This window comes from Halichoerus grypus, chromosome 1 (assembly GCF_964656455.1).
Source record: "Halichoerus grypus chromosome 1, mHalGry1.hap1.1, whole genome shotgun sequence".
NCBI lineage: Eukaryota > Metazoa > Chordata > Mammalia > Carnivora > Phocidae > Halichoerus > Halichoerus grypus.
In genome coordinates, this window is record NC_135712.1 from 207228316 (window position 1) to 207253141 (window position 24826).

General features: G+C 46.4%; 1 protein-coding gene across 6 annotated transcripts in view; it reads left to right on the plus strand.

Moving 5' to 3' along the window:
* Positions 1-13177: 13177 nt before the first annotated feature.
* The window catches only part of CACNA1A (calcium voltage-gated channel subunit alpha1 A), a 211655-nt gene continuing 200006 nt past the window's right edge, over positions 13178-24826 (plus strand). For 4 of the 6 annotated variants that reach the window (XM_078054750.1, XM_078054755.1, XM_078054761.1 and 1 more), the window contains exon 1: positions 14169-14711. In XM_078054750.1, the coding sequence (XP_077910876.1) occupies positions 14420-14711 (292 nt within the window). In that variant the 5' untranslated portion in view covers positions 14169-14419. Of the gene's footprint in view, positions 13978-14168; positions 14712-24826 lie in introns of those variants that run through there. The other 2 variants (XM_078054736.1, XM_078054769.1) reach the window with 2 other exon arrangements.

Genomic DNA, 24826 nt, shown 5'->3' on the forward strand with positions numbered 1-24826 from the left:
AGAGAGGTTTAATGTTCTGTCAAGTCAACCCGGATGGTCTCTCTGTGGGACCACATGCGTTTGAGCAGCCTGAACATAAATGCATTCAGGTTTCTCTGCATGTAATTCTTAGATGGAACTTTTATTCCCTTCAGATGAGTGTTGTCGGATCTCTTTTCTGCTACCTTTGTCTGCGTCTCCGATGGGTCCTTCCCTGTGTTTGCCTTCCATATTTTTGGAGCACTGGATGCCTCCTTTGGACACGAGATGCAATTTCACCCGACATGCAGTAACTATCACCAAGGAAGCCAACACTCGTTTTTTACACTTCTGTGCCTGGCGCATTTATCCCTTCCATGATTCCCCAGGGTGCGTCCTGCTCTCATCCCCATTTTGCAGAAAAGGAAACTGAAGCTCAGGGAGAATAAGTGATAGTTCCTCTTAATGTATGGAGGAATGGTATTATTACTGTAGCTGTGTCATTCCTGAGTGAGAAAGCCATCTTCATGGCGGTGAAAATCAAGGAGCTCGGAAGTGCAGGGCTGGATGGTCACCCAGACCAATGCTGTTCAACAGAAATACAACAGCGGTCACACGCATAACTTTAAATGTTCAAGTGGCCACATTAGAAGAGGTAAAAAGAGACAAGTAAAGTTAGTTTTAGTAATATATTTTATTTAACCTAACATATTGAAAATGTCATCATTTCCACCTGTGTGGAATAGAAACATTACTGATGAGATATTTTGAATTTTGTTTCTTGTACTAAGTCTTCGAAATCTGCTATGTGTTGTTATACTTATATCTCGATTTGAATCAGTCACATTTCAAGTGCTCTAGTGGCCACATGAGGCTTGTGGCTACATTGTGGAGAGAGAGAGTCCAGATCTTTTGACAAGTAGTTCTGGGATTTTTCTTTTTTAAGATTGTCTTTCTTTCTTTATTTTAGAGAGCGAGAGAGCACGAGCAGGGGTTGGGGGGAGAAGCTGAGGGAGGGGGAAATAATCTCAAGCAGACCCGGCGCTGAGTGGGAGCCCGATGTGGGGCTGGATCTCACAACCCTAAGATCGTGACCTGAGCCGAAACCAAGAGTCAGATGCTTAACCACCCGGGTTACCCAGGTGCTCCAGTTCTGGGAGTTTTCTATTATACAATGGGGCTAGGGCAGCATATATATCAGGGGTTCCTGATTTATATTCAACTTTTATCCTACAAGCCCCTTAAATACTTTTGTAAAAGGAAAGAAGGAAGAAAGAGAAAGAGAGAGAGAGATGAGAAAGGGAATAAGGAGAAGGAGAGGAAGGAAGGAATGAAAGAAGAGAGGGTGGGAGGAAGGAAAAGAGGAAGGAAGGGAGGGAGGAAGGAACTTCCTTTGGCCCCTAAATTTTGAAAGAGGTAACAGACTCTGTCCAACTCTGTTGTTTTAGTTTGGGTTCCCCGCAGAAGCAGATCTGGAAGCAGAGATTCAACTGCTTTGGGGGTAGATCCCAGGACACACTGGCCGAGGAGCAGAGAAGGGAAGAACCAGTACTGGATATGCCATCAGGCAAATCACCAGGAGCAACTGGTACTCAGTTACCAGTGGGAACCTCTAGTGGGCGGCAGAGAGCACATTTCTCGGAGCTACAGCACCCTAGGACCAAGGGAGCTGGGGTCTTTATTCACCAACTTCCATCAATCACAGGTTGAAGGATGCTTCCAGGAGCTTTCATTTCCTAGCATCCCAGCCTGCTGCATGGACACTGCGGTGGCCAGAAAGAGCCTCCCCACCCCCCCTCCCCCATCCGGGGCCTGGCAGTGGGAAGTCAGACCTGCATGTACTGAAGTGGTCAAGTTCAGGCAGGGCGGTGCTGGCCACACCCAGGACACGCCTACCTTCTCATAATTCAAAAGCTCTTCTTTTTCATCACAAGCCCTCCTTAACATTAAGCGTGTTAACTTTGTGACAGTCGGGGCGCCATATGGGACGTGAGATTATTTAGCTATTGTCATCTCAGTGACAGAAAAGGCAGAACAGCTATGGAAGGACATCGCAGATGTATGGATATATTTACGTGTAACCCTGTAGACACGTGTGTGTTCCCATTCAAGAGTTGTCGCCACGCTTAACTCTTACCACATTCTCTGTTGTTGTTGTGTGCGTGTTTCCTGCTCTTTTTTTCAGTCATTGGTCAAAACAGAAGAAAATAAAAGGGGGTAAGTCCACGTTGCCAAGGGAAGTAAAGCTGCCGTGATTCTAATCAGATGTCGGGACCGGATTTCTCCCATCTCTGTCCCCGGCCCCTGTCCCTCTCTCTCCCTATTATGACATTGTTTGTATTTGGTCTCTGGTTTATCCTTTGCTTCTTCTTAAAAAAATCCCAGCAAATGTTTTTAAATTTTCACGTATTCCGTCTCTTTTTTTTTTTTTTTAAAGATTTTATTTATTTATTCATGAGAGACAGAGAGAGAGAGAGAGGCAGAGGGAGAAGCAGGCTCCCAAGGAGCAGGGAGCCCGATGCGGGACTCGATCCCAGGACACTGGGATCATGACCTGAGCCGAAGGCAGACGCTTAACCATCTGAGCCACCCAGGCGCCCTTCCGTCTCTCTCTTATAAAGATAGTTCACATTCCGCACTTCTATGAAATTTGCCCTGTTCCCTTTTTGAGGCGATGGGGTCCTATTTTGACCTCTCTTGGTTGCCAGGGCTGGAGCAGTGAACAGGATAGGCAGGCCCTTGAGGTCCCAGAACTCAAAACATTTTAAGGGACCTGCTGTGGGAGGAAAAGTGTCTCAGGTGAGTTAAAAGTATTGGTCGTGTGTTTTGGGTACTTTGATTGCCAATCTCAGGGATGACCAATCATTTGAAATAGTAAAGGACTCACCAGTGAGTGTGTGTTTCAAATACAAGCCCACCAATCCAGAGCCCACACCCCCCACCTCCTCTGTGGGGCTTTCACTCAGGGCCACCATCCACCTGCCCTGATCACCCCGGGGCCAGGCGCCAGACAACCAGGGGCAGCCTCATGTCCCAGAGCCCTGAAGTTATTCGAACTAGCCAGTCCTAAGCCTGCTTACCCTACTCCGCCTCTTCCTTCTTGAGGAAACCACAACAGAGGCTCTTGCCCACATTTTGCTTTTCCTCTTTTCCCCTCCGAACAATCTGGTGCTTCCCTCTGTGGCCCTGAGTGACATGGTGACATGGTGTCCCCCATCCTCTTGGCATCTGTGAGGAAAATGAGCTCTCTATTCGACGGCAGTCAGCTCCTGATCTGTTGGCCTCACCATACCTGAATAATAATAAAACTTATATTTTATTTTTATTTTTTAAAAGTCAGGTGCTTTAATGAGGGTACATGTGAAATGCAGTGGGAGCATTTTTTTAAAAAGATTTTATTTATTTATTTAACAGAGACACAGCGAGAGAGGGAACACAAGCAGGGGGAGTGGGAGAGGGAGAAGCAGGCCCCCCACTGAGCAGGGAGCCCGATGCGGGACTCGGTCCCAGGACCCTGAGATCATGACCTGAGCTGAAGGCAGATGCTTAACTGACTGAGCCACCCAGGCACCGCAGTGGGAGCATTTTTATTCTATTTATTTGTTTGTTTATTTTTAAGTAGGCTCCACACCCAAGGTGGGGCTTGAACTCACAACCCTGAGATCAAGAGTCGTGTGCTTCACCTAAAACCTGTATTTTAAAACAGTAAGTGTCCAACATGGGATGACAGCCCTGTCGGCCCCGTCACCTCCCTTAGCTCATTCTGTCTCCCTTCGTTCCCATCCGCGCCAGTCACCACCCCCACAGGCCTTTGCTGTTGAGGTTCCCTCAGCCTAGCCACCCTCCCCTGATGTCTGCACCTCTGTTCCTTTCTTTCCAAGGGTCTCAGCTTAAATGCCACCTTCTCAGAGCTCTCTTTCCAAAATAACTCCCTTCCTCTTCTGTCTGAACCCCTACCTGCTCCATTTTTCTTCTAAAGACGATCTCTACCCGACATTTGCTAGATCTACCCAAGTTCACTCATTTCTTTTTCGGGTTTCTCTGCCCTAAAACCTGAATTTCATATTTGTTCTATTCATGGCTGTAGGTATCCTTGATGCCTGGCAAAGGGCCTGATACGGAATAGATGCCCAGTAAACATTTGTTGCATGGATGAATGGTCAACAGGGTTTGCCATTTTTCTCGAGTGTTGCAGGTGAAGTAGCATGTTTGGCTCTGTCATCTGTGACTTTATCTCCAGATGTGGTAGAACTTGTTGTTTTTCAAATTGAGGGGACCTAGCTCAGCTCTCAGTCCAGAAAAAACAAGACAGGGTTTCCCTAAGCAGATGTGGTTCATTTGATTAAATTTCCCTTTGCTACCGTCTCAGGATACACATGAATATATAAGTAAGCATTTAATCAAGCTCCTGACTTACAGAGGGGTTAGATGCTGAATATAATTTGTAATTGCCTGAGAATATAGTAAGCTTGAGTACTTTTGTTTCCATAATTAAGTGTGAGGTTCCCGTCGCAATGTGAATCAAGAATACTTCAAGTAGTTGATAAGAAGAGTATTTTTCCTTTCGGAAAAGTTCAAACATATACAAAAGAAGAGAGACTAGAATGATAGCCTACCATATTCTTACATCCATCTTTAATCATTATCAACTCATGGCTCATCTTATGATACTGTATCTAAACTTTTAACATAATCTTACTTGCAAATTAAAGCAAACCTTTAATTTGCTTTATCATAACCCAGGGTTATGATAAAGCAAACCTCAGACATCCATTGATCTCATCTGTAAATATTTTAATACTTCTAAAAAGCGAAGGACTCTCCAGTCACTGTGGAAAACAATATGGTGATTCTTCAAAATATGAAACATAAAATTACCATATGCTCCAGCATCCCACTTGGGATGGGGAATACAGCTCAAAGAGTTGAAAGCAGGGACTCAAAGAGATTCGTATACCCATGTTCATAGGAGAATTGTTCACAGTAACCGAAAAGTAGAAGGCAGCCCAAGTGTCCACTGACAGATGAATGGATAAACAGAAATGGTACAACCATACAATGAGCTATTATTCAGTCTTCAAAAGGAAAGAAATTTTGGCATATGCCATAACATGGACAAAACAAGGACATTTTGCTAAGTGAGATAAGCTAGTCATAGAAGGACAAATACTGTATGATCCTACTTTATAAGAGGTCCCTAGAGGAGTCAAATCCATAGAGACAGAAACTAGAATGGCAGGTGCCAGGGGCTGGGGGAGGGGGATGGGTGTTTGTGTTCAGTGGGGACGAGTTTCTGTTTGAGATGATGGAAGAGGTCTGGAGAAGGACGGTGGGGATGGTAGCACAACAATGTGAATATATCCAGTGCCACTGACCTGTGCACTTAAAAATGGTTCAGATGGTCAATTCTATGTGAAGCATATTTTACTATCAAAAAAGAATAATTTATTTGAAAAACCATGACCTTAATGCCTTTATCATATGTGTGGCAGAACAATGGTGGTATTTTTCAGTCCTTCTCTGGCTTTATGTTTGGCAGCATTTACCACTGGACCCCCCCATCCCTGGGGCTTCTGTGGCATCACCTACCACATTTTCCTCCTACCTCCTTGATGGTGCTTTCTCAGCCCCCACTAGAGGTTTCTGTTTCTCTCCTCTGTCTTCAAATGTCAGCCCTTCTCAGGAACCCTTCCTAAGGCCTCAACCCTCTCTGGGTCTGTAGTCCAAAATTATTCCACCCACTTCCAAGGCATTCATACTGATGGTCCCGGTGCTAGTTTGCTGGAGCTGCCGTATTTACTACAAACTAGGTAGCTTAAAGCTCATCTCAAAATCCTTTAACTTAATTGCATCTGCGGAGATAATTTTTTCCAAATAAGATCACATTTTCAGGTTTTGGAAATCAGGATGTGGACATATCTTTAGGGACCACCACTCAACCCATGACAACCCCCAAATATGTGTCCCTTTTGCAATTTCTTTCCTGAGTCCAGAGCCATATAGACAGCAGGCAATCTGATTCCCATGAGTCTCCCAGTCTAATCATGAGCAAATAGCAGACAAACCCAAACTGAGGGGCATTCTACAAAATACCTGAGTGGGTACTCCTACAAATTATCAAGACTGTGAGAAACAAGGAAAGAAACCATCACAAAGAAAGGGGAGTAGGGAGACCAGATGACTCAACAGCATGTGGCATCCTGGTTGGGATCTCCAAACAGGAAAGGTTATTGGTGGAAAAACTAGTGAAATTTGAGTGAAGTTAGGGATCAGTTAATAGAATCCTACCTGGGTGCCTGGGTGGCTTAGTCAGTTAAGTGTCTGATGTCAGCTCCGATCATGATCTCAGGGTCCTGGGATTGAGTCCTACATCTGGCTCCCTGCTCAGCAGGGAGTCTGCTTCTCCCTTCTCTGCCCTACTCTCTGCTTGTGCTCACATGCATGCACACCCGCTCTCTTTCTCACATTGTACCGGTGTTGGTTTCTTAGTTATGGGCTGTGTAAGATGTTAACATGAGGGGAAGCTGGATGAAGGGCATATGGTAACTCTCTTGTACTATCTTTTCAAGCTTTGGTAGATCCGAAATTCTTCCAAAATAAAGTTTGTTTAAAAAAATAAAAATAACCCAATATTGAAATCAGTATCAATGACATTCACAGAATGTCAATGACATTCACAGACTCGGATCCCAGGTATGGAAAGTTGACTTATGGTGATTTTTTAAAATAGACTTTATTTTTTTGGAGCAGTTTTAAATTCACAGCCAAATGGAGTGGAAGGTACAGGGATTTCGCATATACCCACCCCCTACCCTGCACACACACAGCCTCCCCCATTATCCACGTCCCCAGCAGAAGGTACACTTGTTCCAACTGATGAACACGCACAGACACACCATTATCACCCAGAGTCCATAGTTTACATTAGGGCTCACTCTTCATGTTGTATATTTTGTGGATTTGGAGAAATGTGTAATGACATGATCCATTATTATAGTCTCAGAGTAGTTTCACCGCCCTAAAAATCCTCTGTGCTCCATCTATTCATCTCTACTTCTCCCCTAACCCTGGCAACCAGTGATCTTTTTACTGTCTCTATAGTTTTGCCTCTTCCAGAATGTCATATGCTTGCAATCATGCAGTGTGCAGCTTGTTCATATTGGCTTCTTGAACTTAGTAATACACATTGAAGTTTCCCCATGTCTTCTCATTTATTGAGAGCTCATTTCTTTTTAGCACTGAATAATATTCCATCTTCTGGTTGTCCCACAGTTTATCCATTCACCTACTGAAGGACACCTTGGTTGCTTCCAAGTGTTGGCAATTATGAATAAAGTTGCTTATTGGCATCCATGTGCAGGGTTTTGTGTGGATAGAAGTCTTCAAATCCTTTGGGTAAATACCTAAGGGTGCCATTGCTGGATCCTATGGTAAGAGTAAGTTGAGTTTTGTAAGAAACCACTAAGCTGTCCTCCAGAGTGGCTGCACCATTTTGCATTCCCATCAGCAGTGAATGAGAGTCCTGTTGCTCCACATTCTCGCCAGCATTTGGTGTTGTCAGTGTTCCGGATTTGGGCCACTCTAACAGGTGTGTAGGGGTATCTCCTTGTTTTAATTTGCATTTCCCTGATGACATATGATGTGGGGAATCTTTTCATATGCTTGTTTGCCATCTGTGTGTCTTTGTCAAGGTGTCCGTTAAGGTCTTTGGCTCATTTAAAAATTAGGTTCTCGTTCTTATTGTTGAGTTTTAAGAATTCTTTGTATATTTTAGATAACAGTCCTTTATCAGACATATCTTTGCAAATATTTTCTCCTTGTCTGCGGCTTGTCTTCTATTCTCTTGACAGTGTTTTTGCAGAGCAGAGAGTTTTAATTTTAATGTTCAGCTTTTTAATTCATTCCAAGGTCATCTAGACTTTCTCCTATGTCATCTTTTAGGGGTTTTAGTTTTGTGTTTTATATTTACTTATTTATTTATTTATTTATTTTTAAAGATTTTATTTATTTGACAGTGAGAGATACAGCGAGAGAGGGAACACAAGCAGGGGGAGTGGGAGAGGGAGAAGCAGGCTTCCCGCCGAGCAGGGAGCCCGATGCGGGGCTCGATCCTAGGACCCCGGGATCATGACCTGAGCCGAAGGCAGACGCTTAACGACTGAGCCACCCAGGCGCCCCTGGTTTTGTGTTTTATATTTGGTCTGTGATCCATTTTAATTTATATGAAGAGCATAAGATCTGCGTTTAGATTTCTTTCATTTTGTGGATGTGGATGTCCAGTTGTTCCAGCACTATTCTTTGAAAAGACAGGTTTTCCTCGTATTTCCTTTGCTCCTTTGTCAAAGATCAGTTGATCTATTTCTGAGCTCTCTCTTCTGTTCCATTGATCTATTTCTCTATTCTTTTGCCAATATTATACAGTCTTGATTACTGTGGCTTTATAGTAAGTCTTGAAGTTGGGTAGCATCAGTCTTCCAACTTTGTTCTTCTCCCTCAACATTGTTTGTGTTGGCTATTCTGGGTCTTTTGCCTCTCTGGATAATCTTTAGAATCAGTTTGTCAGTATACACAAGATAACTTGCTGCAATTTTTTAAAAAAGACTTTATTTATTTGAGGGGGAGCAGAGGGAGAGGGAGAGAGAGAATCCTCAAGCAGACTCCCCACTGAGCTTGACTTGCTGCAATTTTGATTGGGATTGTATGGAATCTAGAGATCAAGTTGGGAAGGACTGGCATCTTGATTATATTGAGTTTTCCTATCCATGAACATGGAATATCTTTCCAGATGGTGGTGATTTAAACATCTATTTACCATTTCTTGACTGCTTATTGTGTGCCAGTCATTGTGCTAAGTGCTTAGCTGCTTGATCTTAATTAATCCTTACAGCAACCTGTGGGGTAAGGAGATTTGTCTTCTTTTTACACACAAGGAAGCTGTAGTTCAGAGAGGCTATGAGCTTTTCCAAAAACACACAGCTAGGAAGCACTATAGCTAGAGCTAGGATTTGAACGCAGGTCTGCGAGCAGAATTAGGCTCTGCCTCATTTGTTTTTAGGAATTTGTAGGACAGTCATGCTCTGTAATGTCATGTCTGGAGTGACGGCCACATTCCATCTCTGGATTCACTCTTACTGCCTACATCATGACCCACAAATGTCTGGATTATAGGATTTGTTTTTTGTCATTTATACCCTCTATCTCCCAAAGATCTTGGTACTCATTCCCTGACTGGTATCCAGACCAGAAGGCAGAGACCAAATGTCTTTTGGCTGATCCATTTTTGCAACTCAACATGACTGGATTAGCTGGTAATTGTTTTAGCAGCAAAATGAATGCGATTTGCAGTTATTTATTTGGGGCACTTATTTCAGAGATGCTAGCCCTGTTCAATTGAATAACATTCTCAAAGCCAGTATGGTAATGCTGCTGCTGATTGATAAATTAAACCTCCAGCTGGCAGATGTGTTAAAGATTAGAACCAACGGCTGAGACTGATTTCTGGAGGCCTGCTATTAAACTGCTTTTATCTATGATGCTAATGAGATTATATATCATTCTACCTGGTCAACATTAGTAATTTGGATTAATGGAGAGCAAGGTACTACCTACTACAGTTATTTGAGGGGCCTATGAAGATTTCTTGCCCATCCATCCCCATTTGCTAGGTGATAGTAAGATTCTAATATTAGAAATTCATTCTTTTGGTTAAATGAATTATTTTGTTCTCTGTAAAGTGAATCCATAAGGATAATGAACTTGGAGCACTGTCACACTTTAGGGTGCCTGAGTTGAGTTCTTTCCAGAAAAGGGTGATTGAGCAATTGAGGGGGTTGGAGAACTTGGGAAGATTCTGAGGAAGAAGAGGTATACTCAGCCATATCAAACTTCATAAGTGAGCTTTGGGAATGCCATTTGATGAGAGGAAAGTGTAGACTCTTCTGCCACTTTGGTGGGAAGCATTTGGAAATGTGTGTGGATATCTTTGCTTGTCACAAGATTGGGGGTACCACTGACACTTAATGAGCATGTGCCAGACATACTAAACAGCCCACAATGCAAAGGACAGCCCCGAACAACAAGAGTTTTTCCACCAAAAATGCCAACAATGCCCCCTTGATAACTCTAGAGAATGCCAAGATAGGGATGGTAAGTTTGCCCCTTCCAGAGTAGTGATTGCCAAACCTGGCTATACCCCCAAGGACTTGCTGAATGAGAATTCGGGTAGAGGAGAGGGCTCAGGAGTCTAAATTTTACAACACTTTGCAGGTGGTTCTGATATGCAGCTGGCTTGTCTGCTGTCGAAGCATGGGTTAGAGCATTCTGGAGGACCACTCTTTGTCTTCTAGTTTAAAAAAAAAAAAAAAGACCAGTGTTTGTTGTAGGGACTTCACAGTCAAAATACACAATGAGAATTACAGGTCACCATGACAAGTGGTGCCACTTGGGATCTACATTCAGAAGCATTACAAACATTTTCTTTTGAAGTGTAGCACACACAGAAAATTGCATAACTCATAGATGTATAATTCCAGTGTATGTGTGTGTGTGTACACTGTGTGTGTGTGTGTATATATATATACCACCCCCTCCTTATCCATTCATCTATTGATGGACACTTGGTTGCTTCCATATCTCGGCTATTGTAAATAATGCTGCAAAGAACATAGAGGTGCATATATCTTTTCATTTCCGCATGTATGAACTGTATATAATAGGAATTATACACTATGTTCTACTATGTGTCTGGCTTTTTTGGCTCAGCATCATGATTGTGAGATTGGCCCATGCATTTGTGTGTAGCTGGGGATCATCCATTCTCACTGCTGCATGTATGAATGTTCCACAGCACATTTATCCATTTTCTATTGATAGGCATTTGAGAAGTCTCCAGTTTTTAGCTACTACAAATGTGCTGCTATTCACATTCTAGGGTGTGTCTTTCAGTAGACATATGTCCTCATTCCCCCTGGGCATATACCCAAGAGTGCCAATGCTGGACCACGGGATATTCAAATGTTCAATATTGGTAGAAATGGCCAGTTTTCCAAAGCGGTTGTACCAGATTACACCTGCCTAACAGAGTACAAGTCAGACGTGGTTTCAGATTCATGTCAGTGACCTGGGTAAGTTTTTGTTTTTATTTTTATTTTTTTTTAAGATTTTAATTATTTATTTCAGAGAGAGAGAGAGTACATAAGAGGGGGGAGACAGGCCGAGGGAGAGGGGGAAGCAGACTCTTGGCTGAGCAGGGAGCCCAATGCAGGGCTCGATCCCAGGACCCTGAGATCATGACCTGAGCTGAAGGCAGATGCTTAACCAACTGAGCCACCCAGGCGCCCCCTGGGTAAGTTTTTAAACTTCTCTCAGCCTCAGTGTTTTCATCTGTAAAAAGGGGCTTCTATGAAGACTCCATAGAATCTTTACCCTGATAAGGACTTTACCAATGAGAGGTTACTCTTTCTTGAAAAACTCCGGGGTCTTTAGAAACCTGTGTAGATAACACTTATGCCAGGAAACTCAACTGTCTTCTCAGGAAAGTCCATAAAAACAAGTTATTGTAAGTTTGCTTTGCACGACACGATCTTCTTACATGACTGGCCTTTGGCATCCATGCACCTGGGATTACTTCGTGTTTCCCATTGGCTATTATTTTCTCTCGAGATATGAAGCAACATCAAGTACAAAAATCATTGCTATTTGTCGAGAATCCTGTATGCCCTATCTCCTTGCAACTCTAGTTGCTCTTGGTTTTATCATTTTGTCCATGCTTTGACAAGTTAGAAAATCTTGAAAATGCTATAAGCAACCTGTAAAGGATGACTCACAGGCACAGAATGGGGAATTTATATAAAGATGTATCTTTTCTAGAATGTTCCAAAGAACTCAAATACTGATGGGGGTCGGGGGATCAACTCAAATTCAACTAGCTAAGGCTTAAAAAAAATATTTGCCTTCTTCATCCTGTTCCCCAACCCCTACCCTCACCCCTGCCTTCCAAGTCTATACATGGCTTTCTAAAAATTCAGTGGTTTCTTGGTACATCCACTTTGGAATACAGTTTGGTGCCATTTTACAAACCTGAAGGTAGGCATACCCTGGGACCCAGAAATTCCATTCTTAGGGCTATTCCTACAGAAATGCATGCTCATAGGCACAGAGTATTTGAGGCAGGAATGTTTAAAGCCCCAACTGGAAACAATCCAAATGTCCATCAAGGGGATAATGGATAAACAAATTGTGGCATACTCTTTCAGTGGAATACTATGTAGCAGTGAAAGTGAATCAATCACAGCTACACGTGACAACAGATGAATCTTAAAGACATGATGTTGGACCAAAGAAGCCAGACATTACAGGATATATACTGTATGATTCCATTTATGTAAGAATCCAAAAAGATGCCAAGTAGAACTGTACTGTTTGGGAATGCACAATAAGGTAGGAAAAGTATAAAGAAAAGCAAGGTTATTAATAGTATAACATCAGAATAGTGATTATTGCAGGGGGAAGAAGACCTGTGTGTGTGTTTCTGGGAAGCTGGCAATGTCCCATTTGTAGCCCTGGACCTGAGTGTTAGTTTCAAGAACGTTGGTTTCACAGCAACGTCTTCAACTGTACATTTATGCTTTAGGCATTTTTCTGTGTGTTTATTCAACTTCACAATATAAAAAGGAGAATGGGAAATAAACTTCAGTGGTTCTGGAGGGAAGTGAACACCGTGCCAAGTATACCACCCAGAACCCCTATCCAGCCCACTAGGATCTGGTTTAGTTATCTGCCTCTAGCAGTTAAGATTTGCCACCTCTGGAGTCTTTTCGAAGAGGAGCTGAGCCTTTTATTCCAGCTTTCAGGGACCCTGTGACTTGAAACTTTGACAGATGTGCGCCCCCAAATCGTTCTCCTCAAAAATGTGTCTTTTGCTAAACGGACCAGATTTGTTTAGAGACTAATTACACCCCTGGACACGAATCTCCTTCTCTTTTTATCATTAAGTTTCTTTCTCCTAACGTACTCCTTGCAAGCTGCTGAGAGTGTCCGGTTGTCTGCAACCGAAATGGAACCCATTGGAAAACAAGGTTTCCTCCCAGGGGAGCAGGAATCTGTCGTCCCAACTTCCCCCCTGTCTCCCGACCATCCGGCTCTCCCCTCTTCTCCCCCACAAACTCCGCTGAGCCAGGTCCCCTCGCAGCTCCGCGATTGGTCGCGGGCCATCATGTGTCGACATTCTGGGTGGGTCTTTCTCCCGTTAAACTCATCAATCGCTCCTCTTTGGAGCTTCGCTGGCCAGTGGTTTAGACCTTTGAGCCCATTTTCCTTCTTCCTTTCTCTTCCCCCACCCCTCCACACCAGTCTTATTTTAGCAAAACCTAGAGGAGAAGGAGGAGGAGGAGGCATTGGGGGGTGGGGGGAACGCTAGGCATTGCAGCATCCGGGAGCAGCTACTGAGTGGCTAAGCGAACGGCGCATACCTCTCTCTCCCTCTCTCTCTTTTTCCCCTGTTGGGAATTTTCAGGATTTCATTGCTGCAATTTAACCCCAAGATGAGGCACGGTTGAGCGAAAGGCTGCGCGCACACGCACACTCACACTCCTTCGTGAGCAGAAGAGAGCCGCTGGTGATTCAGGAAGAAAAAAAAAAAAAAAATCACCCGGACCCTGCGGCTTCAAGACTCCTTAAAAGAGCCCTCCGGAGCGTTTCCCTCCCCCTTCCCTTCTTTCCTTTCCCGTTAATATTCTTTTTCATTTAATTTTATTTTTTGGCTACAGATCTTTCAGCCTTTTTAAGGTCTAGGAACTCAAGCAAAACAGAAAGGGGGATTTTTTTTAAATTTGGGGGGCTGCCCTCCCCCCTGCAAAGACCTGGTTTTTATTTTTATTTTTTCAATAAAGATTTTTTCTAATGGGCCGAGCGCACTCCTTTTGCAAGATGCCAGCCTGACCCGGACCTCGGAGGAATTTGAAGCTTCCACTGCGTCCCGGGGGGGCGTCCTTTGCAAACCGTTCGCGTCTTAAAGGGGGTGTGCGTTGTTTTTTTTTTTTTTTAACTGTCTTTTTTTTTTTTTTTTTTTTTTTTTTTTCCGGAGTGGGTGGACTGGGGATTGCCTGGATTCCTTCCTCGGTTATTTTTTGCCTCGCTTCCCTCTCCCCTCCCCCTCCCTGGCCCCCGCGCCCCGCCCCCGCACCCTCCTCCGCCCCTCCTTCTCCGGGGTCAGCCAGGAAGATGTCCCGAGCCGCTCTCCCCGGCTGGGGCCGGGCAGCCGCCTTGTGAGCCCCCGACCCGAGGCGCCGAGCCGCCGCCGCCCGATGGGCTGGGCCGTGGAGCGTCTCCGCAGTCGCAGCTCCAGCCGCCGTCTTGACAGCCCCGGCAGCCCCGGCAGCATCGGCATCGGCAGCGGCGGCGGCGGCGGCGTCTTCCGCATCGTTCGCCGCAGCGTAACCCGGAGCCCTTTGCTCTTTGCAGAATGGCCCGCTTCGGAGACGAGATGCCGGCCCGCTACGGGGGAGGAGGCTCCGGGGCAGCCGCCGGGGTGGTCGTGGGCGCCGGAGGCGGGCGAGGAGCCGGGGGCAGCCGGCAGGGCGGGCAGCCCGGGGCGCAAAGGATGTACAAGCAGTCAATGGCGCAGAGAGCGCGGACCATGGCCCTCTACAACCCCATCCCCGTCCGACAGAACTGCCTCACGGTCAACCGGTCTCTATTCCTCTTCAGCGAGGACAACGTGGTGAGAAAATACGCCAAAAAGATCACCGAATGGCCATATCCTTTGCCCGAACCCGGCAGCGAACCCCGGCAGCTGCGCCTCCCCTCCTCCCTCCGCTTCCCCTCTTCCAGGCTGGGAGAGAGACCCGGGGGTTGATGGGAGGTGGGGGGGTCTTCCAGGGGCTGGGAGAGGGGGCACCGGGGAGGAGTGTGGAGAATCTCTCCACCCCGAGCTGGGTTGAGCTACCGTGGAGGCTTGGGATGGGGGAGCCGGGGGAGTGGATTCCTCCTAAGGACCGATTCCAGAATGAGGGCTGGGCCCTGGGGTCGTAACAGGGGCCTGGGTGGGAGCTTCAGAGCTAGTTCTGGATGGGTCAGAGTTTTCCCAAATGAGCATGGACCCGGCCGGGGCCTGGGCTCTCTGGCCAGGGCAGGAGAACCGTGGGGGCTTTGGCTGGGTTTCCTTAGGTGGCCCTCACTGGAATGCACGGGAGCCTCCAGAGCTGGAGCCCGAACCCAGCTCACTGGCTTCTCCACCCCTGCCTTCCCCGAAGAGGGGGCCCGCTCTCTTAGGGCCGGGCACTTAGGGGTTCCCGGGGCCAAGAGCCAGTGGAAGAACACGTGGCCTTCACACGGAGGGGCTAGCACTGGCCAGAGCTCATATCCCGGGGTGGGCCACTGGCCCCAATCTGGGAAAAGCAGTGGTGGGTTGGGGGCACTTATTCTCCCCTATGTCTGCTGGTCCCATTTCGTTCGTTCCCCCCTGCCCGGGGACCTCATCATCGGTTGGGGTGTAGAAAACATCCCATTTGCGCCATCTGGGGCCCTGACCTGGAAGACCCAGATGGACTCTTTCAATAAGGAAGACAGGGCAAGAGGAAATGAGGTGGCAGGTCCTTCCTAGGTATGGTGTCAGGCCTTGGGTTGGATTCGGCTTCTCCCACCCTAGGGAACCGGGAGGGGACACCAGGAGAATCAGCCTCCATGTGGACACCTCCAGGCAGGTAAATGCCTTCTTTTTTTTTTAAATCAAAGATCCAGAGGAAGAGGGTGAAGACCACATTTTCCTCTATTGAGATGCTATCAAAATGCAGATCCCCTTGTGTTTCTTTAAATCTGTGCCTGCTTGAAATAAACCTTGAGGAGGGCTTAACATCTGTTGAGATGTAGGCAGGCAAGGATGGGTAATTAGTCGGGCTTTCTAACAGTTATCTAAGCATGACCCAGATTCCAAGTGAGGGGACGCACCCTGCTCCCCAGGCTGACTGACCACTGTACCATGCCCAAATGTGCTGCTCCTCGGCTTGGTTCCAACTGGCTGCCCTCCGTGTACAAATGAACGGGGCTGGATGGGCCCCTGGGGCTCCGCAATGAGCCCCTACTCCTTTGTGTTTGGTTTCCACTGTTACATACTCAACAGGACTGGGCCCCAGGTGATCCTGGGGTTGCTTATTTGAGGAGCTCTGTGGCTGGTGGATTCATTTTTAGGGGAACTCAAAATTGGGCAAGCTTTTTGCTTCTGGGTGCTGAAATTGTAAGAGGGCTCTAAGGTTTTGGAGTGTGTGAACAGTCTACTTTGAGGGTGGTGAAAATTAGGAGGTTCAGCTGGGGTCTTTCTGGAGGGGCACACCCCTAAGCACGATGTCATCTTGATTGGTGCATGAACCAGGAGCCTGGTCTTTGCCTCCCAAGTTCAAACCTCCTGAAGACCCACTGAAATGCTCAGGGGTCTTGTGATCACTCTGCCTGCCTCCCCATCCTCCGCCCCGGGAGTGGTGGGGGCTTGGAGGGTGGCAAGGTGTCAATGTGTGCATGCTCAAATAACTCCAGGGGGTGTTCAGGAGGGAATCACTGGGCTGACAGGTTTCCATGTTGAAAATGGCTTTAGATCGCCTTCTGGAGCCTGGATTTGGAGTCTTCTAAGAGGAAAGGAAGGAGGTGGGAGTCCTAATGTGTCCTCAGCTCACCCCGTCCAGACTGAATCCTGCAGATCAGAGAGCTGTTGGAGAGGGAGGGGATTGCCAGGGACCCCTCAGAAGGAAGGATCTCTGGGGAGGGATGCAGGTGATTTGGGAGCATTCCATTTGTACTTTAGGTTTTCTTTGGCTTTCTTGCTTTGTGATGAGTTTGTTCATTTTGTTCTCTGCAGACAGTTTTTATTCTCTTTTTGGCCCGAGGCAGCAAACACATTATACAGCCCCACTCTGGAAGGGAAAGCTCTCCATCCCCCCAATCTGTCACCAAGCAGGGTAATCCAGGTCTAAGATTTCTGGGGGGCTGGGGGGGATGAAAGGAGAGGGGACAGAGAACTGGGTGGGGGCCGCTGGATAAGGGACTCGGGACCAGTGCAAAGAGATGGACTGTGGAAATGCTGACGAGCCAGGGTACCAGGGCAGATGTTGGCTTCCGTATCCAAACACTTCTGCCCTTTAAAATAATGTCTTTCAGTACTTATTCTGAACTTTTAGAATAAAGTCTAATATACGGACACAAAATACCTAAGTTAAGTCTAGTTTAATATGTGTTCACAAAGTGACCACAACCATTGCAAACAGAACCAGGACGAGAAAGAGGATGTGACCAGCCCCCCAGAAGCCCCCCTCAGGGCCCCTCCCCCCACTCACACCGCAGAGCTAGCCACTACCCTGACTTCTAAGCCCACAGGTTCATTTTCCTCCATTTGGACTTCCTGTCAATGGAGTCGCAGACTGTGTTACTGTGTTTGGTTTCTTTTGCTCAACGGCACGCCTGTGAGATTCATCCAGGTTGCTGCAAGTGGTTGTAGGTTGCTCCTTCTCGTTGCTTTGTGGCATTTTACTGTGTGACTCTACCACAATGTACTTGTCCCCTCTGCTTGTGAGGGCCATTTGGGTAGTCTCCAGATTGTGTCGTTAGGAATATTCTTGTACATGTCTTTGGCTGCACTTTTTTTTTTTTAACATTTCTCTTGGGTCTGTACATAGGAATGTAACTGCCCCTGCCATTCTTGGATGCATGTGTAGCAGGGCGTGTATTTGGAAACGGCATCCACTAAGGGTGCAGCTGACTACGGAAAGCACCTTCTTCGCTGTCTCGTGGAGGAGTGAGGGAGTGTTCCGTGAACTTGGCTGTATGCTCATAGGGCCTAAGGGTGTTACTTCCAAATGCAAATTCCAGCATGGCATGCTGGGGGAGGGTGCAGCCTTCCGGTCTCCATGCCCTGAAGCACTTTGCCACTGCGATGCCTTTTACCCTTTTGCACCCTATTCTCACGGCGCCTTCAAGCTTGAAGCCAGCCATGAGAATTAAGGGTTCTCCTTCCTTTTAGTTTTGTCTTCTGAAGCAAGAAAACCCAAATGGAAGTCTTTGATGTTCAGATTTACATTGCTGCCTTTTTCTCTTGGAGTATGCTGGGCAGCAGGCTGTCTTGACCACACACCTTGGTTCCATGTTTTCGTTGATCGGGAGTCTGATTTCAGTGCGGCCGTGATGGTGCTGGCTTCTAAGGAGCTCAAATCTGTCAGCTCAATAAGGCGCATCTGTCAACCTTACCAGAGCCCCCACTTAATGCCACTCACTCCTTCTGATGTGCTACCAAACGCCAATGTGAATATCATCTTCCCCCAGTCGAGCTGATGCCAGCAGATCTCCCACTGAGCACGATGTAGGAATTGGGGCCGTTGCAAGAGCCGCAGACCCAGATCTGTGTGCTATCACACTTAGTCTCCTGAATTGCATGCAGGATTCCAGCTTTTCACCTGTGTCTTTGGCAATCTCAACAAGGGGCCGAGTCCCATCACACCAGGTAACCTATGGACATTGGCCGATTGGTGTTCCCCAGTTTTTTAAAAGAGGAATGTTCTATATGGGAACCGGAGGGAGCCCTGGGAGAAGTTGGAGCATGTTATCAGCCTCCACTGGTCCTGCAAAGTAGAATGTGCTAGAAGATACTACTATAGAAGGCAAGACAGTATGACCCCATGATACTTCTGCTAGACCTGGATGGCTGGTAATTCCAGAAGAGCAGAATTCTGAGAAGTAAGAGTTAGCATGGCTTTTCCATTGGGATTTTTTTCCCCCACAAAGGTGCCGTCCCTCCTCTGTAATCTCCAAACCCCAAAAGCTCTGAAAACCAAAACATCAGATCATATAGGGGTAAAATTCTACCCTGAATTGACCTGAGTTTATAGTCTTTACATACAGTCTTAATTTATCCCACATGGTGTGCGTTTTGGTGTGTTTTGATGCAGAAATGTTTGATATGCTTGATTATGGGGTGCTGCTCCAGCTCCCCACTGGGAGTGTTATGTATGTCTTGTAGTGTCTCCCAAACTTTCATGTGTGTGAGGATTGTCTTGTTAAAATGGTGATTCTGGCCCAGCAGTTTTGGGGTGGGGCCCAGGGTTTTGCCTTTCCACCAGGCTCCTAGGGATTGCCCCTGCTGTGGTCTGTGGGTTCCACTGGGAGTAGCCAGGTCATATCATAGATTCATCCTGGGACCTTTTTCTTCTTTTTCTCCAAGATCAGGTTTATTGAGGTATAAATTACTGATAGCAAAATTCACCCTTTTTGCATACAGTACTGTTGAGTTTTGACAGACACGTGCATATGCAATATGCATATGCATATGACAGACAGACATATGCAGTAGCATAACCCCTATCAAAATCACGATAGGGAATGGTTTCAGGGCGCCTAGCTGGCTGAGTCGGTGGAGTGTGTGACTCGATCTCGGGGTTGTGGATTTGAGCCCCATGTTGGGTGGAGAGATTACTTAAAAGTAAAAAAAAATTTTTTAAAGATTTTATTTATTTATTTGACAGAGAGAGAGAGCGAAATCACAACGAGGCAGACAGGCAGGCAGAGGGAGAGGGAGAAGCAGGCTCCCTGTTGAGCACGGAGCACAATGCGGCGGGGCTCAATCCCAGGATGCTGGGATCATGACCTGAGCTGAAGGCAGATACTTAACCGACTGAGACACCCAGGTGCCCCCTAAAAGTGAAATTTAAAAAAAAGAAAGATTGAGCAGTTTCATCATCCTAGGATATCTCGTAGTGCTTTCTGAGTCAGCACTACCCTAGACCCTTGCAAGCACTGATCTGTTCTCCATCCTTATGTTTCTGCCTTTTCCAGGAGGTCATATAAATAGAATCATACTGTATGTAGCGTTTGGAGCTTTGCTTCTTTCATGCAGCCATTTGAGATCCATTCATGTTGTTGTGTGTATGAGTAGTTCGTTTCTTTTTAGTGCTGAGTAATATTCCATGGGATGGCTGGACCACAGTCTGTTCATCCATTTCCCAGTTGAAAGACATTTGGGATGTGTCCAGGTTGGGCGATTGTGACTAGAGCCTCTATAAACATTGGCAGACGGGTTTTAGTGGGAACATTGGGAACATACATTCCATTTCTCTTGCGTAAGTAAATACCCAGGAGTCAGATTGCTGGGGTGTGCGGTAAGTATATGTTTAACTTTATAAGAGACCACCAAACCATTTTCTCAAAGTGGCTGTGCCCATTTTACGTTCCTATCCTGGTTATCCCTTTAAAAGCACCAAATTCTAAACTCCAAAGCACGTCTGGCTTCTAGGGTTTAGGTGAAGGATTGTGGGTGTGTGTAGGCAGTGCTGGCATGGTAGAATTAAGTACCAGTCAGAGAAATGAGGAAGAGCGAGGAAGGGGGTCTCTGGAGTGGGGAAAGGGGCTCTCTTGCTTGGAGCATGTTGGTTCTGCCATTCACAGTAAAAAGTCAAGCTCTGAGGCCGTGGCACTCATGCTTGTCACCCTTGTTCCCCACCGCAACCCTACCACACCTGGCACAAAGTAAGTGCTCCATAAATATTCTCCCAGTGAGTGAAAAAGCCTCTTGCCACCCATTTGCCCATCATATAGATCTGCTCTGCCCTTATGCCAACATTTTAGGTTTTCAGTGGGTTTTAGGTACAGGGGATGGGGGGGCAAGGAAGGGTATGTGTGCTTGAGGTTATCAGACCAAAGAAGGTCTCTGAAGTTACAGTGCTTGAGAAGTTGGGGAGTAGTGGGCCCTTGAAAGTGAAGTCTTCCTTCAGGGGCTTGGGGGGATGTCTATTGGGTGCTTGGGGCTTATACACCCCCCCACTGGCCCCCAGTAGCAAGCACACATACGTACTCCCTCAACAATGGAAGGCACCACCGGGAAAGTGGGTTCAATCCAGAGATCGTCAAAGCCCAAAAGCCCCACAGTTAATACATTTTGGAGAATGCTAACTCAGCTCTTTGGGAAGAATCAGTGTGGTGCCATGAAATATGACAGAGGAGAAGGAAAGCATTCTGTGCTCTGGACTGGCCAGGCCCAGGTTCGAGTGACTCCCCGGCCAGGCTGTTTTGGGCATCAGAGCCTTAGTGTGCAAGATGAGGATACTGCTTCTGATAGCATCTGCCTCGGAGGACTCCTGGGGAGGTTAAGTGGGTTCACACATGGTAAATGCTCAAGTCAGTATCTGGCACGAAGAAGCTCTAAAATACATGAGCTGTAATGTTGGAGAGCACTTTTCCCCCTAATGGTCTTTTCTGGAAACTTTGGCTAGAAATCATGTTCTCTGGGTAGGAGTGGGAGCAAAGGGCCCCTCCATGACTGGTCACTTTGGATTCGTTAATCTGAGTGTGGCACCCTTTAAGGCAACCCTCAGATGTTCTGTCTTCTCTGTTCTCTCTGGAAGCTTTAAGGGGGGAAAATTCATGCCCACTTGACCTATTTTTCTATTCCCTTCAGTCTAAGATAAAATTAATTGTCTTCCTCTCCCTTGATCCCTCCCTTTGTGGGTGACAAGGTGAGGGAGTTTTAAAGTGTGTAATTAGCTTTCCTGTTCTCCCTCCTACCCCATCTCCTTGTTCTGAGCTGGCCAAGAGTCCAGCCGGAGATAGAGACCACATGCCTTAGGACAGCTGCTGTGGTCACCCCAGGCAACCAGTGGGGGTTTAACAGCAGAACCCTGCTCAGCTTTGGGGTTAGACTATGTCCCCCTCCTCCCAACTCCTGTCTTTCTTATTTCTTGCCTGTCCCTTACCTCCTAGGAGAATAGAGAAGGCAAAGGACATTCCAGGAGAGGGAACCAGAGGGTGGGCTCCGCAACTTGGGTTTCCGAAACCACTGGGCATTAGTCCTTGTCTGGATAGGATGACCAGATGTCCCAGTTTGCCTAGGACTGTCCTGGTTTTGGCATCCCAGGAAACCAAGTAGTTCTGGGCAAACCAGGACTCTGGTCACTGTACTGGTGAGTTCTTAACACCCAAGAAGGGAGAGAGGAGGGAAACAAGAGATGGTCCAGTATGCGGGAAAGGAGAAGATAGGTAGCTTTTCCCCTCTGAAAAGCTGGGACTTTTTATTGGAATGAACTGTGCTTTTGGAAGCCGCCTATTTAAGGCAACTAATACAAGAGAGATCCCGGCTCTGAAGCAAAAGTTCTGAGTTAAGTCCAGATCGAGTTTTGTCATCTCTCTTGGGCCAGAGATGGCTTTTATCTTCTGTTCAGACTGGGAACATCCTTGGATCTTCCATGGAAGTGCTCAGGGCTCAGGTTGGACCTGGAATTTGGAATTAGCAGTCCCTCCCCAGAATGACACTATTCCAGAGGCAGGGCCCCCTCTCTGGAGCTGTGAGGGAAACTCAGCCTTGTTGCCCACCTGCCAGTAAATAATATTCACGCTGTTAAGTACTGTTCTCCTTTTAGGTCTGTGTGTAAAATAAATAAATAAATAAATAAATAAATAAATAAATAAATACACATACATACATATATATATATATATATATATATATATATATAATTTTAAACCAATTTCTAAAGTATTTTTATACAAGTAGCTTTTGCAGGAGGGCTAAGTCTGATTTCAAGAATAAATTGACAGATGTGTCTCAGAGGAAGTGCTGATGCAGACCCCGAACTTGCTGGTGGGAGGGAAGGGAGGGTAACATGGTTTCCGACCTTCCAGAACCTGCCATGTGCTTTTACCTCATTGACCTTTATTATTTTCCTTATTAAGGATAACGGGCAGGGGAAGCTATGCTGACTTTCACTTGCTCCCATGAAATGTTTGTGGCACATCATGGAGGCCACGTAGGAATGTTCCTGTCTGAGCAATAGCACCAAAGAGTGGAGGCGGAGAAGAGGCAGGGTAGGGGAGGTGACTTAGGGGGGAGGCAAAGCATACAGGGCTTCAGGATAGGTGACCTGTGCTGCACATCTCAGCTCCAGCCCCTAGTAGTGGAGGCTCAGTCTCCTCATCTGTAAAATGGGCAGAGCAGCCCTACACCCAGGGAATTCTGGGAGGATTAAAAGATACTGTGAACAGAAACCATGTGGTGTGTATGATTATGCTGTGAAAAGGATGGCCTTCAGACCGCACGATGGTGAGGGCTGGGTTTGTGTGGCCACCGTGTTGTCCCTGAGCCTGGCACCTGCAGGGGCTGAATACGTATCTGTGGGGTGTTTTCTCGCACTTCCCATTAACAGCCTATTGCTTTAATCTGGTTCCAGGTTCACCACACACTCTCAAAATTGTCTCTCCTGCCACTTGTTTTTCCTTATTTATTGTAATAGTAACGCTGGTGGACCAGGTACCTAAGTCACAAACTAGAATGGTGGTCCTCCAAGTGTGGTCCCCAGCCCTCCAGGGTCAGCATCACCTGCCCTAGGGCAGAGGTGCTCACCTTTGAGCATGCATCAGCATCACCTGGAGGGCTGTTTAAACACAGGGTGCCCGACCTCACCCCCAGAGTTTCTGATTTAGGAGGTTTGGAGTAAAGTCTGAGAACCTGCATTTCTAGCAAGTTCCCAGGTGGTGCTGCTGCTGCTGGTCTGGGAGCACACTTTGAGAAACCCTGAACTAAACATGATCAGTAACTTAATTCCACCTGTGGTCTCCGACCTCCCTTTTCCTCCTACTCCTCCCCCACTGCATTCCCCAAAGGCAACCGCGGTCTCTTGGATGCTATCTCTTGGATTGTGTGTGTCTTCCTCCCTCCCTCCCTCTTTCCCTCCCTTCTTCTTCTTCCTCTCTTACAGGTTTCATCACATATTTACATACACCTTGACATAAATTTAGTTTTCCTGGTTTCTGAACTTTGTAGCCTTCTGGAACTTATACTTGCCTTTTCCACCCAACTGTATGTTTCTAAGATTCATCTGCTGTTGAGTGTAGCTGTAGATCATTTCCTTTTCTCTGCTTAATATTGCATTCTGTGATGATACAACAATTTATCCATTGCCCTGGGTGATGGACATTTGGGATGTTTCTAGTTTGCATGTGTGCATGAGCGTGTGTGCACGTGTGTGTGTTTGCTATTTTGAACAGTGCTGCTGTGATGAATAAATAATTTTTGAATGAATGAATTCAAGGTGTTAATTTTAGTCTGTGTACTTGGGAACCTAGCTTCAGCTAGAATCAGCTGAGATTCATCAGCGTTTATGGAACACCAGCCATCTGACAAGCCCTGGCTAAGCTGGTTCTCAGGTTCCTCCTCATTCTAAGGGCTGGGTCAGCCAGACAGCCCCCATTCCTGCCTGGAGAGTTGGGGTCTTGAACAAATTGGAATAGTCAAAAACATTTATGGACTTGAATTATCTTTGGAAGAGTTGTTAGAATGCAAAAATTTTCAGAGTCTGGCCTGTTCCTAGCCACAGTGCAGTCTTTTAAGTTACAGATCATGGATGGATGTTCATGGTTTATAGGGGAGGAAGGTCATCCCATGCAGTTAGTATCAGATGAGTAGATGGATGGATGGATTCATCTGTGGTTGGTTGGACAGACAGATGGATGGAGGGATGGGATGAAGGAAGGAAGGGAAGGAGGGAGAGAGGAAGAAAGAGGAAAATGAATGGTGTTGGATAGCTGGGTGATTGGATGAGTAAATGGATAGGTTATAGGTGGATGGGTGAGTAGATTGGTGGATGACTGATGGGTGAATGTATGGCTGGATGAGTAGATGGGCAGATGATGGGTAAGGAGGGTAAGGAGATGGATGGGTAAGGAGATGGATGGGTGGACGGATGGGTGGGTGTGTGGGTGGATGTTGAAGATAAGGGTGTGTCTAGCAGGGTGGTTGTCCATGTTGGGTGTCTGTGGTATTTAGTGTTCTTATTGGGTTGTTAATGACCAAGTCCCTCCACTTGCTGCCTTCGTTGTACCTTTCTCAGCATCAAATGAATCTTGC